This window comes from Sinocyclocheilus rhinocerous, unplaced genomic scaffold (assembly GCF_001515625.1).
Source record: "Sinocyclocheilus rhinocerous isolate Xijiao unplaced genomic scaffold, SAMN03320098_v1.1 scaffold1733, whole genome shotgun sequence".
NCBI classification, from domain to species: domain Eukaryota; kingdom Metazoa; phylum Chordata; class Actinopteri; order Cypriniformes; family Cyprinidae; genus Sinocyclocheilus; species Sinocyclocheilus rhinocerous.
This window is the reverse complement of record NW_015640388.1, coordinates 27,158-47,616: the sequence shown is the minus strand read 5'-3', so window position 1 is coordinate 47,616 and position 20,459 is coordinate 27,158. Positions and strand designations below refer to the sequence as shown.

Here is a 20,459-nt window from a genome sequence, read left to right as displayed (position 1 = left end):
GGGAAAAGGGGAAAAAAGACGGGCTAGTGCCTATATTTGAGACCCGTGCAGGGCTTTAATCCACTTCATCCAACGCTGTTTTGTTCTCATCTGTGAGCATGCTCTTGATATATGTATTTTAGGTGTGTAAATTTATAATTGCCTTTTCATTATTTTTTCAGTTTTATTTAAATTTGTAGTTAAAATAACTAAAAATAAATGTATTTTAAAGTTTAGAATTAGACAGCCTTTGCACACAGGCTTACGCTGGTAACTCATCAGTGGACTTTCCTCCTCAATATAGGCTATATTTTTTCACACTTTTCTCATTCTATATTTCTGACGTTCCAAAAGCGCCTCCTACTGGCAGAGAATGAATGTTCATTTTCAATTATCCAGTCTGTAGTTTTTGTTCAGATCAATGCGAAAATCCACCCACATAACCCCATTTTAAATTAATATGATCATTTATACTTCTGACTCACCCCTGGTTTAAATGCTCAATTGTGAGGTTTATCATTTTATAATTTATTTTGTTTTTGTGAAAGCCTGTATCTCAACTGTAAATCAGTTGCTATTTCGTGGTCTACAACATGAAAGAAAGCCATTATAACATGTACATGAAAAATGTAGAAACATTGGACACAACTATGGGGCACCATTGTGCAGCAGCAAGCATCACAACAAAAAAGGAACCTCAAGGTTGATCTAGGAAAATGTGTGCAAATGTACAGGGCCCCATTCCTATATTTTGTCTAGGGCCCCCAATTCACTAAATCCGCCCCTGATATTGAGATGGAGGTGCCAGAACTGCAACTGATAGAATGTGTGCTGTAATACGATACAAAGATATTTCTTCAAAAGCAGATTGTGGAGACATTAATCTAATCATCCACGATAAAATTTTTATTATTATTTTTTAATCACAATATCGCACACCCCTAACATCAATATGTTCTCTAAATGTAAATGTCTACGGAAGACCAATGTTTGAAAATACAACTTCCAACTGATTTCAATTTCTTTTTAATTTATTTTACAGGAAAATCAATCATTCAGCCAGTATGCTCAGAAAAATCAACTTACATAAAAGGGACGTTTTCATATGCCCCATTAAAAGACTTAGGCATAAACTGAATTAATTTTGCTCCGTTTTTCAAGATTTTTTTGCAATGATGCAACATTTTGAATTCAAGACTTTCTGCTCTGATTTAAGGCCTTAAATTGTGGAAGGACAAATTAAGACTTTTTAAGACGCACAGAAACCCTGTTGAAAATGTATTGAGAACATTTGATAAGAACAATGCCACAAAAGCATGGTTTGAAGGCTACATGCCGAGTAACACAGCATTGTAAAGTGCATCACACACACACTCAAAACTCACGTCAGCTGAGCTGAGGCTGCTGTGGGATCCTGAGGTGCTCACAATCCAGTGAACATAAACATTATCCGGCCCTTCAACATTAATATCTGCTAGGTGCTGCTGCAATGCTGAGCATTAAAGAAAAAAAATTATATAGAGTCAGTCTCATCTGCACAATGTAACTGCTGCTGTCACCATGTAAACTTGCTGATCAAATTTATTTTTTTTGTATCTGAACACATTACATTTATTTAATTGTTTATTTATATTTGATTTATTAATTACATTTTGTCCCAAATTTGCCCAGAACATGCAATGCACAGATGCTTAAATTTTTTTATTAATTTAACTAAAAACAGAACTTACCCATAAATCCACCTTTTGCTATGCTCACAAACTCTTTATTTTTCTAGACCAAAAAAATATATATTTTGATTCACCACTTATATTCTTAACAGTTGTGAAATGCTTTCAATAATAATTTACACAATTCCATACGCAGCAGCAGATGCAGTTCTGACCTGTAGAAAGTGGGCAAGCACCATGTTCATATACATGTCCTCTTCTTCACGTCCACTACCCATGAAGCACAGATGCTCTCCGCTTGCCACAGAGCCTGACTCCAGAGACTGCTTCTGTGCCTCCAGAAGAGACTTCACTGACAGGGCAAACTCAGAAGGATTATGAAGCATCTGTGAAACAATACCATATTATTACGGTTTTGCTGGTTAAGGACACAGAGGTGCATAGAGCTGTGTGTAATTACTCTGTGGGGCAGCTACACATATTAAACTTTGCATTTTTGAGGAAACAAAGTGGATCCAAAGGAAATCAATCTCTAATCAATGAATTGGAAAGCCAATTCATATTAGAACTATTATGAACAAAATGCTGCCTTCTCTGCTTGCAAAAATTCTTACCAGGTCAGAGTCCAGGTGAAAGGCAGTGGAGAGGTGACCAGCATTGTACTGCTCAGCAGGACGGCAGTCAACTACAAAAAACCTCACGCCCTCCTAGACAGCATACAAATCACAAAAACATACATTTAAATAGGAATAACATCACTGGAAAAAAGGGCATCACATGTTGATACTCATCTGTTGTGGATTCTTGTGCACAGCTGGCCGAAAACAATATACTTGAAAGACTGAATTTTCAGGGTCAGATACAGTGTAATTTCAAAGTAGATTTTTTTGCAATTTACATATAGTGAGCACATAAAATATGGTGGACAGAAGCTCAAAAGTGCTTGCTTTACTTGAAATATGGTAAATGTGCTATAAAACAATCTAGTCTCTTCAGAAGACTTGGATTAAACCATTTGATTCATATGGATTAGTTTTACCATGCTTTTTGAAGAACAGCGAGAGAATATTAAAAATATATCCACTAGTACTGAACATGAACAGTCTTATGGGTTTACAAAGATTTTGAGGGCGAGTAAAAGCTGAAAAAAAAATCTGGGTGAACTACCCCTTTTATGTTGATCATCAACATTAATAAATATGAAAGATGATGTAGAGATGTCTTCGACAGTTATCTTAGAGTTGGGACTCACAGGTTGTAGCTGGTTGGCTTGCAGGATTTCAGGGACCGATACAGGCAAACAGAGAGCCTGACTTAGGTCCATGTCTTCTTCCTTCAGAGCCACCAGACTGCTGCCAAACAGATTATGGTTCTCCTGCACACACAAACCAGACAAACAAGCATGTGATACATGCTAAACTGTTATTGTGATACACCACAATTCTATCTTGATGCATCTATTGTGATTAGGGCTGTCACGATTATGAAATTTGGCTGACGATTAATTGTCTAAAAATAGTCACTGTTATTGCGATTGTCTGTTTTAGGGCTTTGGCGATTATGCCGATTATCACTATTAATTGTCTGTTTTTATGGCTTTCATTATATAATTGATTAATTTAAGGGTTCAGTAAATAATTATGATGTTATCTTTTAATCTTTTTGAGTTATTATTTTGCAGTGTAAGATTACACAGAGTATTCCAAATTCTAAGAATTGGCCAATACCGATCCAACACCATGATAAAAGTTCATCAGCATGCATTGAATAATCCCATGTTGTAGCGCAAAAAAAATTAAAATAAATATTGCGACCAAATCATGTGCTCGTGCGACCAGCTGAGAAAGTTAGTTGCAAAAGAGCGACCAGTGGGAAGAATGCGTCTGGAGCCCTGTGTAGGCTATACTATACAGTGCATGAAAAGCAAACTGGTGCTCTTCTGTTTCTTTTGGTGTATGACTCCCCCTTGTCTCGTATAAAAAGCACAATAATTGATAATTTCTGGTTGTCTGAAACAAGTTTAGGTTAGATCAAATAATCGCGATTAGACGGTTATTAAATGATCGCGACAGGCCTAATTGTGATGTGCATCATATTGAGAAGTTGTTAATACCCAGCCCAAAGAACTCAGATAACGCTTACCTTTCTGAGAGATAGAGGCGTCTTGCTGTTGTAATACTGTGCTAAAGAGAACAAGTCTTCAATGTCCTCTGCCTCTAGTAATGCTGGTGACTGCTCCAGCATTTCTGGGAAAAAAATAAAAAATATATAGCTGTACACTTTGGTCACACAGGACAATGCAAAATATTTTTGTAATGTATTGTTTTAATAAATTATGCATGAAAGAATTTACTGATGATGTCCTCTTTGCTGTCTACTTCTTGGGTAAGGATGCCGTCTCTGGACATCAGAAAACAAAGAAAAACATATTTTTGCTTGATCTCATAAACAGGAGAGAAAAACTGCCTTGGTGCAGTTCATTAATTAATTGAGTGCACTGAACAGTCTGAACTGTCACATACTTGGCATTGACAAGGATGATGAGCATGAGGAAGAAAATGAGAAAAGGGTCGGCTTGTTGGAGATAAATATCCCACAAGGCCTGTGACACCTCAGGGAGACAGTTGCTAGAGAAAAGACTGACCATCTGCAGGATACAAGAATTAAAAAAATAAAATAAAATAAGCATACAGCTCAAATCAATTAATTTGACTCATTTTAGGAATATGACCAATAAAACATTTTCAGAATTGATCCATAGTAAGTATAAATTAAGTATAAATTACATATGCTAACCCAGGGGTGCCCAATCCTGCTCCTGGATGGCCACTGTCCTGCAGACTAAAGCTGCATTCACACTAGCAGTGACTTTTGTCGCTGCCTGTCGCCAGGGCAACATATCATAAAGTACCTTAAAAAAATATTTTTTTCCAAATTTTTTTTTACAGCACTTCAAGTTAAGCCATTCTTAGAAAAGAAAAAGATTCAAATATTTTTTTCTATAGGTCTATCATAATGCTTCAACCTCAATTAAACACACCTGAACCAGCTAATCGAGGTCTTGAAACTTGTACTAGAAACTTCCAGGAAGATGTGTTGTGGCAAGTTGGAGCAGGATTGGACACCCCTGTACTAAGCCAAATACTTGATAAAATATTCAAACAGGCCAGAGATCGACTGACCCAGTTGATGGCGTAGGAATCAGGAGTGATCTTTTTTGTGTCCAGGAATGAGCAGAGTTCAGGCTCATGGTACTGCAGCAGGAGTCTGAAGAGGTGAAATGGTCTTCCCTTCACAACACAGTCTCTGCAAAGGGCAAATAATATGACCCTAAATCAAGAAAACTGATATATAAAGCCTGCATGTCCCCCCTCTGCCAACCTAATTGTTTCAATTTAAAAATTGAGAAAAACACAAACAGACATATGAACACCCATACCGTGGGATGTATTTATTCATGATGGCGTAGAAGCAGTTGTAGAGGTCTTTGCAGGATAGCTGTAAGCCCAGGAGTGGTTTGAGGATGTGTGGCCAACTAAGATCTGGAGTGAAGGTGACATTTCTGGACTTGCAGTAAAAGGTGATCACTGACTCCACATCTAATACAAGGTCCCGCCCTTCCTCCACTGGTATCCCTAGCTCATCTATATGCAAAGAAAAAATTAGCATCACAATATAAGAAATCCCACTATTTCATATTCATATTTTTCCCAAGTACATTGTTTGAGATAACGGGTTTGCGCACAGAACATAAAATAATGCATGGGATTTATCATGACTGGGGAATGCATCCTTCCAAGATGAGCTACCAAGCTAGTACTGTTGGTTTATTAACTTGGTCAAAATGCAAGACATGAATGATCATGTGATAGAACCAATTTTTTCTTAGATACTAGTATGAGGCTTAATTTCATCTGAATTGAAATTTGTCAAAAGCATTATTTATTTCTTTAAGTGTACAAACTTTACTGTAAAATGAAAGTTGACAGTTTGCATTTGAGCTGGAATAACTAACTAATTAAATGACTAAATGAATATTATTTATTCAGAAAATAAACAAAATAAAATAAGTCATGATGAAACTGAAATAGCGGCAGATCTTTTATTCTGTATTGTGACATATTCGATCATAAAAAAAAAAGACTGGATTTTGAGATGTGGGCATTGCACTCAAAAATGAATGAGAGTTTGTAGTTGATTGTGAAGGGGTGGGTTTAAGATTACATGACTGGAGAAATCCAGCATGTCACCAGAAGTCTGTAGTTAGTTTTCCCTGGAAGACTGACTTCTGATATTTTAATCAAACATTATGAGGCCAAAAAAAGAAAATAAATATACGTGAATGAATAATTCACAATCATATCTATAACATGCCTAACAAAACAGATGAAATTTCATGCAGACTTTAAACACATTACTAAACAAATTCTCCAAAGAACCTTCTAAATAAAAATGCCTAAATGCATTACAAATTACATCAAAATAATACGTCTAACAGATAAGGAAGGTACTCCTAATACAAAAATTATTTGCTAGTTTAGTTTCAAGACATACTTTACAATTAAAGTCATCACTGCAGTAAAAGTGTTTTAAACTGCAGAAGTACACAAACAAACAGAAAGTACTGCCAACAGGCAAATGTGTGTGGAATGCACAATATGTCACAGGACGTTTTGAATAACCAGTAGGCTTATAATGTAGAGTGTCTGACTCCACATTCATAGAACTGATATACTATAAATGTGTAGTGCATTACTACACATAAATGGCACAATGAAAATGAGGTGAGGTGTGCAAAGGTTATTCACCAATGATCTGCTGACTGCGGTTGTGAATGAGCGTCTGTTCTGCTAGGTCCAAAGCCCCATCCCATGAGGACAGACTATCTCCTTTACCAGACACGTTCAAAGCAATCTGTCAACACACACATGTTCAACATCAGAGCCAGAACTAAAACTTCGGGGGGGAAAAAGTGCACAAAAAAGGCAACTGAAATTCAACAAGGCTCCTGAAGTACAGTGTATGATATCAGGCCCGGATTGGCTAATCGGGAGCAACGGGAGAATTCCCGGTGGGCCGATCTGTTTTTTTGGCCGTCATGGCCAGTGTTGTCATGCCACTGGGTTGAAATATGGATGCTGTCACTCTTTTTATTCATTATTTTCACGTACATATTCTCTTTTTGGAACTAAAAAAAAAAAATGCGTCCGGCCGGGATTTCCAAGTCGCCCAAAATGTCCAGGATTCGGTTTTTGCTTTCTACAGTCGCCATTCATTGTGTGCGTTTTTGTATTAAAGCCCTTCGCGGGACTGTTTTATTAATCCCGCTCCCGCTGAATTTCAGACCATTATCACCCACTCCCGTGATTTTTGTGTCCGCTCCCGCAAACATTCTAACATTGCATAGAATTTTCGCGCATTAGTGAACCGCTATCAATATGCGGGGTACTGAAATCTCTTTTGAATGAGCGCTCCGTTCACTTTCGTTTACGCGATCACACATGCTCTGTGTAAAGTAAGCACATCTAACGAGATCAGATTTTGTCAATGAGCTCAGGATCTGTTGAGCAGCAAATCTACCAGCATGATCTTGTCAGTCATTGCTCTGAAAAGTGAAATCTGACTCCTGACTCCACATTCTGAGGTGGATGCAGGGTTGTCAAGTCCGCTTTTTTTTTTCTTGGAAATGGCTGCTCTTAAAACTGTTGCCATGGGTTGATTTTCTCCCATGGGTTAAAGGTTTGAAAAACTGCACAAATTCCATTTGAATGAAATTTTTGTATTGAAACATTTTGCATGTGATAAAACTGTGCTCGATGTCAAGTTTTGTTAAAGGTGGGGTAAGCGATTTCTGGTAGCCAACGTTGACATTTGAAATCACCAAAACAAACACGCCCCTACCCCAAAAGGGTCTCGCCCCTATTTTGATAGCTCCGCCCCACACAGTACGCAACCCAGGCAACGATTAGATCTGTGAAACAAAGCAAAACCAATGTTACACTGTGTCTACACCGGACGCGAGGAACTCATTATAATCAGTGATGCTGTCTACACCAAAGATATATCTATGGTCTACACTGGATGTGGTGCGGCACGACACATCCCTGACAGAATACTGCTGCTGCGTTCTATTCATGACGTACTGACACAAATTTCAAATGATTTTCAACAGGCGCTTTGTCGCGTCCAGTGTACTAGACAGACTTTAGCTGTTGCGGCGCAGACACGGTGTTTTACTCACCTATCGAGAAGAAAAAGCAACCTCGGCGTCCGATCGCAGGCCTTCCGCTCCTTGAGTTCTCTCCAGCGCTGGAAAGCTGATGCAATATTTACACGGGTCCTACCGTCTTGCCTTATAGCCTTAAGCCTTCTTTTGATTCACAGACGTTTTCCTCTTTTGTTTTTTATCTGCCATCGCTATCTTTCTGTCGCTCAGCTAATGTCCGTCCTGTTCACTGAACGTTCTCTCCTCCACATCATGAGTAGACACGCCCCTTACTGCTGATTGGTTTCAAGTTTGTTTTGCTAGTCGGCCCGAATCAGTTTTCTAAAGCGTTTTTGAAAAATCGACCCACCTTTAAGGATGGCCACTGGTAAGAAGCCTTTAAGCTGTTTATGCTCAATGTGCACAACAGTGACTGTTGTGTGAATAAGCAAACATGATCACATTAGTTGCAATATAACAGCTTTTTATGCCCAAGTGTTACTAGTGACCCATTATGTTTTTAAAACAATTAATTACAAGGCTGTAGAGAACAGTGCACTATCGCATACTTATATACTGAGGTTTTAATTACATTATTTTAATATAGTCAGTCGTGAACTAAAGGCATGAAACTCCAGGGCGGAAAACGAGTCCCACTCTGGCCCTGGCTAATGGGGTGTACACCCATTCGCAACGTCTCAAATCGCGATTTCGATTCGATTTCGATTAATCGCACAGCCCTACCCATGGGGTGCGTTTAAAGGGTCCTACACTTTAAGCCTACTACAGTTTCGTTAATGGCCATCTGATCGATGCAGAGGCTCTCTAATGCCCTTTGGGACCCACTGATTCTAATGGAAACCCTTTAAAACAAAGCTCTGCGTGGATCTCTTATGTATTCTGCCATAAGCATGAACACTTTTTCTGTCTCTCTCATCAACACACAGCATGTACAATCTTTTCAAAGCTTTTTCATAATCCAGACAGTCAGTATTTCCACTTGATGCTACACAGGCTGATTAGTCAAGCCATTTTGTCTTCAGACACACACACACACACATATATATACCTACCATCCATAACTTGGCCCGCTGTTGTGGGGGTAGGTTTCGGACCTGGATAACACAATCCTGGTCAGTGTCCAGATCACATTCTGCCGAGTCAAGAGCATCAGCCAGATCATGATTCCTTCAGAAAACACACACACAATAAAATGCACACGACACAGTGATCAAATCACTCAAACTTAATTTAGAAGAAGTCAAGGACAGATTCAGACCTCATGCAAATGTAAATGCAAATGTGTTTGCTTTACCTACACAGAACTATGAAACAGAATGGTACTAACAACAGTATTTAAAATGTATAAATTATTCTATATTTTAAAAAAGCATTTTATGATCACCAAGGCTGTGTATTTAATCAAAATACTGTAAAAACAGTAATAGTGAAATTATTAAAATAAATGTATTTATTTATTTTTAATGTTAAATGTAATTTATTCCTGTCTTGGCAAAGCTGAATTTTCAGCAGCTATTATTTAAAACTTCAGTGCGACAATACCGATTTGGCGCTCAAGCAACATTTCTTTTTCTATTATTATCAATATTGAAAACAGTTGTGCTGCTTAATATTTTTGAGGAAACCATGAAACATAGTTTTCAGGATTTTTGATGAATAAAGAGTTCAACAAAGACAGTATTTATTTTTCATTTATAATGTCAATCTTTTATCACATTATAAATGTATTTACCAGGGTTTTTCCTGGCTCAAAATGAGGAGGAGGTGGTACCATCCTGATCATGTGCACACAATGTACCCACCCTTAACTGGCTGAAACAAACACTTTTTACATGCAACGTATTTTAGGATTTCTAATAATTAGATGATTGAAGAAAATGACAATTATCAGGTTAAATTTTACAAAAACAAACCTGTTGAACATTAAATTAAACACAACATAACAGCTAAAAGGGGCCTTTTTGCAGAATAGGTGAACATAAACATAACATTAGGTTGTTAAACACTTTGAAATTGAAAATCTTTATTCACTCCTTATAGTCTCCTAGTCCATGCACATCACTTTGATCCAATAATATACATTTATCCACTTATTAGTAGGGCTGGGTATCGATTCAGATGTCCCGATTCGATTCGATTTAGATTCGCAAGCTCTCGATTCGATGCGATTTTTGATTTTTTTGATTACATTCAGTGAATATAGTTTTAATACAAATGCTATTGATATTTCTAAAAAATGAACAGTAAACATCAGTTTACAAATGGTGAATTAATAAAAAGAAATTAAGAACCACATGCCTGTATTTTAAACCTATACTTTTTTTTGTATGGGTCCTTTTTTAAACAATAATAGGGCCCTATAAAATGTTCTTAATTTTTCTGGTAATCAGATGAAGGCATAAAACATTAATTTAATTTATCCTAATCAAATGAAAATTAAACCCTTTTATTTTTTGGCAAACAAAGTGCTGCACAACAGAGGTTTACTGTTAAAATTAAAAAGAAAACAGATGTGATTATTCCTTTTAAGAAAACCAATTAGAGCTTTATCAAGAAGCTGTAACATGTCTCTAGAACAGACATAAGGCAAAATAATCACTAAGTAAAGGTGTAACAAAATGTCTCTAGAATAGACATATGGCAGGGGAAAAAAAATCCTGCGTCCAGGGATTTTTTTTTGCCATGCATTGGTCATAGAGCCACTCAAATCATTATTTTGATTTCAAATCCAAACGTTGTTTCTGAAAATGCTTTTTCAGCATTGTGATTCTCTTTTATCACATTACAGTAATACAATCTTTCATAGACATATTCACGTTTAAACTCATTAGAAATCGTGCATGCTCAAATCGCGATTTTATGACGATTTCGATGAATCGCACAGCCCTACTTCACAGACTTGAACGAGCGCGCATGCGCACCAAACAGACAGAACTCAATTAAACAGGTGCGCAATAATTCTGACTAAAATATACATTTCGCTGAAATATTTGTAGAAAGTAAGCCTATTTTTATGATAGCACTGACTATAAAGTGACTGTAATGGGGTAATCAAAATAGCCTAAAACAACTCTGTGCTTTTGTTCTCATTTATTTTCATTTTTAGTTTAGTGAATTTAACTTCTACTTTAAAAGTTTTTGTTTTTAGATTGCAATTAGTGTTGTCACGGTACCAAAATGTCAGTATTCGGTACCAATACCAGTGAAAATCCACGGTTCTCCGTACCAATTTCGGTACCAAAGCAAATCACAAATAAATGCTAATTAAACATTTTTACTATACTTTCATTTAATCCAAACTGTGTACATATTTAATTTTAAAGGGCTTTTGAAAACCTTCTAGAGTTATTCAGCCAAGAATAACAACTAAGTTGTTATTGTTTAAAAAAAAAAGCCCAGAACTGCTTTTCTGACTGATATGACACAATGTTAACCATTTGTACATTCTCTAACACGCATATTTTAGATTCACAATTCATTTTTACTCTGGTGTGTAAAAATAGTAAATATCATCATGTCCTCCTTTTTTTTACCCTAATAAAAGTTATAGGAGCATTAAATAGTTAATAAAGAAACTTCCATTCTAATGCTCATTATATTAGCGTTAGCCGCGCTTATGCTAACAATTAACTACTCTAATAACAGCGTTCACTTCAATCCGACATTCAAATTAAAATATTGAATAATATTCATAACAGAAGCGTTGTTTCCCTCAGACTTGCACTCTACTTGGCGACATATATGCAAATTCATTCTCTGCCAGATCACTGTTTGCATGCCAACTGGTTGTCATAGATGCTGAAAAAAATGTATTAAATAAGAATAACAACAATCTGTCTGATGCATTTTGTAAACAACTAAAAAAAATAGCTTAGGCAGATAGCAAAAAGCATCCAGTGTGAACAGCCTCTGTCATGAATCATTTATGTGCAATATGCTACAGAAATTAATATTGCCACAACAAGTGGCGTGTTTGTGCACACCAGCTGACATGGCTATGCTATGAACAAACATTATTGAGAATTCTGGAGAAAAAAAGACTTCCACCAAGTGCAATATTCAGTCAAAAGGGCACAGCATGATCAGACACTTGGGCTCTCTGCATTGCTCTTCAGCACTCCACTCTCCTCTAGCGTTTCTCTCAAAGGTACTACAAACTCTAGACGCTAGCAAAACAAGCTAAGAACTTGGCATGGGGATTTCCAGGAGACAAAAAGAAAGCACTCGACTTGCACTAAATTGCATTTTTAGCTGAGGTAAAACAAAAAGAAATCCTCCGAGGCCTCTTTACCATCTTCTATACTGCCATGAAAAAAAATCTCAGACAAAGCCACACTCTCAGACACACACGCTACTGCTGAAAACAACTGTGCTGGAATCAGAATATGCACATCACTCATTAAAAAAAAAAAACACCGCAAATGCTGCAATTCTTTCATGCGTACAACAGCTGCTGCTAAAACACACACGACATATTACAAAATAAACTTTTTTTCAGAGCAATAATTAGGGCTGGGTATCGTTCAAAATTTTCCGATATCGATACCGATACCTTGACTTCGATACCGGTTCCTGAGCGATACTTTTTTCGATACCAATTTTATTAAATCAATTTTAACAAGGCTCACTGACGCTGATGAGATTAACCCCTTAGGTATCGAAATTTGGTACCGAACGACCAGACGTTTTTCGATACTCGATGGTATCGAGGCAATTCGGTCGGTGCCTAAAAAGTATCGAACTCGATACCCAGCCCTAGCAATAATTCACAATTACAAAAACACTTCATGTGTACCTGCAATTTAGTACTTAATGACAAACTGTTTTTCTCTCTTTCTTTTTTGGTATAATTTTCAACCCATTCAACTGATTATTCCAATACATTCTCGCAATTTCTACAAAACCTCATCTGTTATATAACTGCCGTAGTGACATTTATTTACATCAATGGAATTGGTTAAATTCATCAAGAATCCCAAACATGGTGTAAAGGTGTAATTGTAGTACAGATTAAGCCGATTATTGATGATTAGATGATGGGTTCCACAGTCATTCTAAGTCCTGACATACTAGCAGACGAAAGCTGTCTAACAACCAGCCATACCAAGCATTCCAAACTGGGGTAAGAAAACGCAAGTTGCCACATCCAGATATTTTGGCTGAATGCCTTAATAATGAGACAGGAAACTTAAGAGCCAACAAATTCTCTCTTTTTGAAACAGGAGCTAAAGAACACGTGAAGCGCTATCTGTGGTAAATAATGGACTTTGATATTATAGATTGCTCCATTTATCTCTCCTACAGAATAATTTATCTTCCTGATCACTGTCTGTGAAAACAGGAAGGTCCATATTCAGCAGAATAGGAATTGGATAAAATGCACAAGTGTGTGTGTGATGTCTATGTGTGAACCTTTTCCTATTGTGGAGGAACTGCTAAATACTAAAATTAAAACCTAGGATTAAAACAATTTTTGCCAAACTAATTGTCATTTTGTACTTCCTCTGTAGAATGGTAAGCAAAAGTGTTTAGAAAACTATAATGGTGTGTGGATTATGAGGAGAAAGAATGATCTTCAGGTATATGACAATTTACAAATGGTAACAAATACATGGCTGTGTATTACTACAAGATTCAAAATGGTTTTCTGAACAGTTCTGTTCTATGCCAAAACATGTCTACACAAACAATAAAGCACAAAAAATGTTGACATCAATAAGTTGTCAGCTTACTTGGGCTGTCAAAAGAAAACACTCATCTATTCCTCAAACATTTATAACCCAGGAGGAGTCTGATGTTCATGATTCAACTTCCCTGTTCAAGACATAACTGGAAGAGTCATAAAAAGAATCAAAAGAAGAAAAAAACAGTAAAGTAATCCACCATTCCATTTTGTTATTTCAGTAGATAATTGAAACTATGATCTTTGTCATTATTTTCAACCACAGAGGACAAGAGAACAAGAGTCACAAAAGTCCATAAAGCTGTTTCAGTCTAAACAGTTAAGGGATCACAGAGTTTCAGAAAGATACCGTATCTATTAAAGATGTCTTACACAGCTAAACAGGAGAATTCACACTTTTAACAAGAGCCGAGAAGCGTTAGCTAAAACCATAGTTACCATATTAGAGGGGGAAAAAACCTTGGCCATAGTGAAGTGGTAACGAAAACTAATCATAATCATCACAACTCTATTGTGTGCAAAGCTACGCTAACACCTAGCAAAAGCGGTTTTAACACAACCAACTTCTACGAGAACACAACAATGGCGTTTAATCGCTTAAAATACGTATTATACAGATCACAATATGAATAAAATAACAATGTCAAACTGCTTCTCAGCAGGTCTGGGGAAACCAACAAACAATACACTCGCTGCTTTGGCTAGCCAGACTAACGTAAGTTAGCTGTTTAGCTCAGCATCGCTATCTACCTGCCACTCAAACGGCTGTCGTGAAAAAGCTACAACATCATTAGTCTTTCTTCAACGGACTTCAAGTTCCAAGTGACAATATCAGACTGGGAACCGTGAATAGTTCTACGGTAAAACTGATCAATGGCGTTTTCTTACCAGCTGCCTTGAAGCACTTCCCCTACAGCATCCGCCATTGCTGTGGTGACGGTCCACGTCAAACTGTGTCGTAAATACCAGCGTGCAGCGTCTTGTCGCTACGACCACACGCACGCGCTAGACGCGACGTAGAACGCGATAATCAGCAAAACTGTGGATTCTACAAGCGCGAGATTTTAGCTTTGATGAATAAAGAAGAGCGTTCTAGACCCGCTTAGTTTCGACATGGCATGACACTTGTTGTCTGCCTCCAAAATGAATCACATTTATTTGTTGTGCATGTAGCCTAGTCCACTAGGCAGCCGAATTGATTTGGGATATATTGTTAATCATTTTTCTGTAAAGACGCATCCCCTTGATGTCGTCATACAATAACATGTATGCAATTTGTAATGTGTTATTGAATAAATAAAACAGAAGACCTTTCGATGAAAATCATTTTTAATTAATAGGCTAAATATCATTTTTGTGTATAAATAGATATTGTACATATATTTTTATATGTTTTAATGTATATTTTTGTATACTGTTGTGAACTTTGTTTTAATAAAAGGGGGAAAAAGACAAACATTGCTAATCTCACTTTTTGCCCACTTCTTGTGTCATCTGTAGCTGCTTCATCATACAGATACACCTTTGAAAGGTTTTTGAAAGGATTGGTGAGGTTTATTTATTTAGCCAAAAATATCAATAAAACAAAACTAAACAGCCTGTTGTCTGAGGAACATCTAAGTCGACAACCATTGTATGCTTTTGATGTCAATGATTGCATACAAATGCTCATTTACTGATCTCATTTGATTTTTTTACCCTGGCAAAAAGTGGAGGCATGCCATCCTCACAGGATCTTGCAGGAAGCACTTGTGCCACCACCCCAACATTTGGGAAAAGAGCTTTGAAGAGCCCATTCCAACGGAGCACAGAAGTATTGGTCAGCACCTCTTGTCATTGTCATTTTTACTTTCAGAATTATTCAGAAATTGAAGCACTGACTTCAACTAAGATGTATAATAAAAAATCTAATGTAAAAATATACTTTTATTAAGAACAATACACATTAATATTGGGGATGTATAAATGTGCCAGTTTAAACCAAAATAGATAGTTTTCATCTGCTGTTCCTTGGCATATGGTGACCACCACATTTAATAAGCATTAAATAAAAATAATTACAGATAAAACTAATCTGCATCAAAACACAAAATCAAGCTGGCTTTATGAATTATGAGCAACTCATTTCTTTATTTTATATTATCATACATTAATACACAGGTAAACTTAACCAACATCACATTTTCCCCTATTATTGTATTTATTTATATTTACTTGAGCCATTTATTTATTTATTATTATTATTTTGCACAGCTACTTTCAACAGATCAAGCACAACAAATTAATTTTTAACCTTTAGGTGGTGCCACTTAGCTTGCATTGTAAAGTGTATTTTAAACAATCATTTATGATCTTCAAACATGCAACAGTCTTGAATGAAATTGGTCTGTGAATCCATTAATACTAATTGATCAGGCTGGAAAAAGAAATAAGCAAACATTTGCATATTAGGCAATGCCTAATAATCAATGTATACATGCATAGGGAAATGATCACATCCTATTTTTTGTAAACTATTATTTCTGGTCAGGTTAAAGCCAAGCCCTGTACCGTATTACACATTAAATCAACAATGACTTAAAAATAGAGCCACAATAAGAGAAAATATCTCAATCCACATTTGAAAGACAGTAATGCCACTTTGTTGTTTTTGATGTTGAAGTCATAAAACAAACTAAGTAGGTAAATAATATAAAATGAACTTTCTTTAAAAAGATGGATGGGTGAATGAATGTAGACAATTAAGTCATGGCTGCAGTAATCAAAAATGTTCTTACTGTTTTATTAAAAATGATCATGAACACCAACATTCTTGAATGAAATTAAAACTGGGATTTAAACTACTACCAAACAATTAATTTGTGTGTGTGTGTATATATATATATATATATATATATATACATACAACTATTTAGGATTCTATAGAATTGTCCTCCATGGACACAAATATACATTATGTATTTAAGGGCATGCCATTTCGACTTTAAAAGTATTTCAATATCTCTTTCTAAGTCTTTACAAATGAATGCAAAATCTGAACAAAAGACCAGGGAGTAAGAACTTAGTTGCTAAATGTAAGGTGTTTCTTTTATTTTCTTGCATTTAGATTCATAAAGAAGGGAGCCATTCTTCAAAAATATTCCTCAATGACATTATTTCACAGAGAAACTAAACTAAAATAAAATCAGATATGTGCAGTATGAAAGATAAAATGAGAGGAATGTAATTTTGGTGATTCATATTTTTTCTAGGTTCATTCATGTTTTTGCACAAAAATGAAACATTACTTTTCTCACAGCTAAGTTTTAAATATTTAACAATTTAGTGCCTCTGTTTGAAGAAATGGGCAAGGTGATTTCACAGCAAAATTCTTGAACAGGGCTAAGAGGGTTTTAAGTTAGTTTATATTATATTTTACAACATTAAATAATCTGCAATTTGTCTTGATTTAGATTTTTTTTTTTTAAGTAGACTGAATATCTTCTATAGGATATTACTTTATAATTTGTATTGACGTATTATTAAATGCTGCACAGAATGTAAAAAAATAAATAAATCCCAAAACTCAAGTTAAAAATAAAACGCACAAAAATGAATAACCGTATGGCCAAATTTCGTATTTAACCTCAATATAAATCCCCTTCTCATGAACACAGTGTCATCATAGCAGTGACACATCAAGAACAGATTTATAACACAAATACATCTCAACTAAAACTTTAATCCTTCACTTCCCATGCAACAAAGTAAGGTTGCTAGGATGTGACAGTGAAAGGACAAAACTTACGCACATTACAGCATCAAACCACGAATCCATAAAGCAGTCCTGCTGATGGTATACACTGGTATAATAGAATAAACTGACTGAATCTTAAATTAAGATTATATAATCAAAAAGATTCACATTTGTCACACCAATTGGCAGGGGAGGCTGAACATGAACAAATGAGTACTGTTGCAAGTTGCAAGATAGCCTAAGCCGTACTCAGTTAGGGAGGATGTGAGCTATGACACCGATGATTTGATATCAAACAAAGCAGCCATCAGTCTTTTTCACTTGCTTGCTTTCTGCTTTATCTTGTTTACTTTTGCTGCTCCTCCACCATTTTCTGTGCCACCTTCCAGTACTCAAATAAAAACTGGTGTAAACGTGGTAGCAGAACTTGTTGGGCCATCCTTTTCATTGATAATGATCATCTTTATAATGAAGTATAAAACAAAAAAAAGGGTTATGGGATGTGTACTGTGGCCTGGCAGTAGAGAGTGGTGAAAAGAGGCAAGAGTTATAGCGTGGGAGGCTTGAGCCCATACTTCTTGGCCACCTCTGTCTGGGCATAAGCAGCATCACAGAGGGAGTAGAGATGGGCCATCTCCATCTCTGACTTGGCCAAGTTGATGGCCTTGTTGAACATGTCTATAGCCTTGTCCAGATTGCCCCTGTGGAAAAAATTGATAATGTTTGTTTTTTTTTAAGTTTTGTCCGAAACTAAAACCATAAGGTTGTAATAGCCAAACAAACGTTTCAATATAATCAATGACTTACAAATTAGGAATAGAAAAAAGTACAGAAAAAAGGGGAAGCAATGTAACATCACAAACCTTTGGACTTCAATGGTTCCCATAGTTTCGTAAGCAAAGTCACATTTATTGTCAATTTCGATGGCTTTGCTAATCAGTTCAAGGCCCATTTCCAGATCCTGTTTCCACTGAAGCTGCAACAGACTGCAAAACAAACACAACTGATTAGTATTTACTTTGTTGAACATGAATAGATTAACAGGATCCTATAAGTACAAAATAGATCAAACTAACCCTTTGTGGACATATGTTGTGGCGTTATCAGGCTCTAGTTCAATACATTTGTCATACATTTCATCTGCATTACCAAACTGTTGCTGGTCTGTTAGTGCCTATCAAATAAAAAACAAAGACAATACATTATAGTTAAGTAAAGTTAAGTAAAGAATGATAAAGCACAATTTTATAAATTGTTTTATGCAATCAAGGTGAGCAATACCTGTGCATACAGAGCATAGCCCTCAGCACACTTTGGAAACCTCCTAATGACGTCCTCAAAACCATCCATGGCTTTCTGAACCTGGGATGGGTTGTTTCCAGTGTAGGCCTGTCGGTACTATGAGAAAAAAAAGAGTCTATAAAGTTCATACCACTTTTACAATGAGTAAAATTCAGAATTGCCCATATCAGGTTGTTTTGGTTGAAAGTCAATAGCATTAGACCACATCAATTAAGCAAAGGTATCATCTCATTCTAACATCTTCATGAAGAGTACCAGCATAAAGATTTTTATGTGCAAGCAGTACCCTCCTGTGGTACTTACCAATGCAAAACACTTCTGGGCCTGGGCAAGCGCAGAGTCTGGTCGAAGCTTTATACACTCATCAAAATCTCCCACAGCCTCCTCTACCTGATCCAGCAGAATCTTCAACTGAGAAATTAAAATATTACCAATAGGTTATCAAGATATTTTAACAAGTTTGATGTTGCTAACTAACAGTCAAGTCAAGTCACCTTTATTTATATAGCGCTTTTAACAATACAGATTGTGTCAAAGCAACTGAACAGCATTAATTAGGAAAATAGTGTGTCAATAATGCAAAAATGACAACAGCAAACACTAATTTTTCAGTTAAAGGCAGTTCATCATTGAATTCAGTGATGTCATCATCCAGCTCAGTTCAGTTTAAATAGTATACAGTAGTAGTAGCAATGTTGCAAAGCAAACTGTATAATGAAAATGAGCGTCAAAAATTCCATGTAGTTGCTACGGTGTACAAACATCTTAAGGTAAATTGGTGAATGCCATCTCAAGAATGTTACAGACAGAAACATTCCAAATTGTCCAGAAGTCATTAGCTGACTCAAAATGGCTATTTTCGCAGGGAATTTCCCATCTACTGTTTTTTAAACTCTTCTGTAAGATGCCCATCAAACTGACTGATTAATGCCATGGTCACACTAGACTTTGAGCATGCAACAGAGTTATACATTCACACCACAAACATACACAACTGTAATTATGACCAGACTCATGCAGTAATTTTTAGCCTGTGTGATTTTCTCTTCTGGGCTTTCCAGAGAAAGCATATCTATGTTTAGGCACAGCTTCAGTGAGACAAAGATTTATACTCAGAAAACTTTTTTGTCTCAGCAAGTTAATAATTATTATTACATTTAATAGAATACAAATAAAACAATTTGTCACACAGTTAGCATGGATTAGATCCAAGTAGGACTTTGGGTAGTCAGTTCTTCATAGCAAGCAGCTCACAACAGTCTCCTCTACCCAGAATTTTAAGCAGGCCAAAAAATATATTTGAGGTGACAAGGTCATTAACTCTGGAGGGTCATGAACTCAGCAGGGATTTGAGTTGCTATTGCAGTAACAACGGCAGCTGATTCTTCAAAAACTGTAAATGAAGATTACAGCTAAAATATTAATATCATTAACATTCTACATAAGGGCTTGCTTTTAAGCATTTCTTTAGATGAAAATTCCAACATGTATGTGAAATCATCATACCTGTCCCCTGTGGTGGTAGACGTCTGCATTACGGGGGTCGATCTCTGCAGCCATGTTGAAGTCTTGCGTGGAGAGCTGGGGCTGCTGCTGCTGCATGTACATGCTTCCACGTTTAATGAGCGCATTAGCACGCAACTGAAACACATCAGAAAGATGCTTTAACACTAGGGATGTTAATTTCGACACTCGTTAACCGATTATTAACCATTAACCGACAAGATTATTTTAAATTAGAATTGAATTAAATTAGAAAGGATAAGTGTCTGTGAACCGTTAAAAATACTAACATTTGTTTCCCGGGGATTAAATTTAGATGCGCAAAAAGCAGCAAACAACAGAACATGAGGATTCACATGG

General features: G+C 36.3%; 2 protein-coding genes across 3 annotated transcripts in view; both read right to left on the bottom strand.

Moving 5' to 3' along the window:
- LOC107752629 (TBC1 domain family member 23-like) overlaps positions 1-14,544 on the bottom strand; it is a 20,466-nt gene extending 5,922 nt beyond the window's left edge. Inside the window, exons 1-13 of one of the 2 annotated variants that reach the window (XM_016568644.1) lie at positions 14,447-14,544; positions 8,928-9,042; positions 6,458-6,563; positions 5,089-5,293; positions 4,832-4,955; positions 4,172-4,296; positions 4,003-4,049; positions 3,792-3,895; positions 2,902-3,024; positions 2,264-2,356; positions 1,865-2,035; positions 1,710-1,752; positions 1,365-1,471 (exon numbers count right to left, since the gene is read on the bottom strand). In XM_016568644.1, coding sequence (XP_016424130.1) covers positions 1,365-1,471; positions 1,710-1,752; positions 1,865-2,035; positions 2,264-2,356; positions 2,902-3,024; positions 3,792-3,895; positions 4,003-4,049; positions 4,172-4,296; positions 4,832-4,955; positions 5,089-5,293; positions 6,458-6,563; positions 8,928-9,042; positions 14,447-14,484 — 1,401 coding nt within the window. In that variant the 5' untranslated portion in view covers positions 14,485-14,544. The remainder of the gene's footprint in view (positions 1-1,364; positions 1,472-1,709; positions 1,753-1,864; positions 2,036-2,263; positions 2,357-2,901; positions 3,025-3,791; positions 3,896-4,002; positions 4,050-4,171; positions 4,297-4,831; positions 4,956-5,088; positions 5,294-6,457; positions 6,564-8,927; positions 9,043-14,446) is intronic. The other variant, XM_016568645.1, reaches the window with a different exon arrangement.
- Positions 14,545-17,434: 2,890 nt separating this feature from the next.
- LOC107752628 (mitochondrial import receptor subunit TOM70) overlaps positions 17,435-20,459 on the bottom strand; it is an 11,124-nt gene continuing 8,099 nt past the window's right edge. Inside the window, exons 7-12 of the mRNA XM_016568643.1 lie at positions 20,103-20,237; positions 18,900-19,007; positions 18,576-18,692; positions 18,371-18,468; positions 18,158-18,280; positions 17,435-17,995 (exon numbers count right to left, since the gene is read on the bottom strand). Coding sequence (XP_016424129.1) covers positions 17,842-17,995; positions 18,158-18,280; positions 18,371-18,468; positions 18,576-18,692; positions 18,900-19,007; positions 20,103-20,237 — 735 coding nt within the window. The 3' untranslated portion in view covers positions 17,435-17,841. The remainder of the gene's footprint in view (positions 17,996-18,157; positions 18,281-18,370; positions 18,469-18,575; positions 18,693-18,899; positions 19,008-20,102; positions 20,238-20,459) is intronic.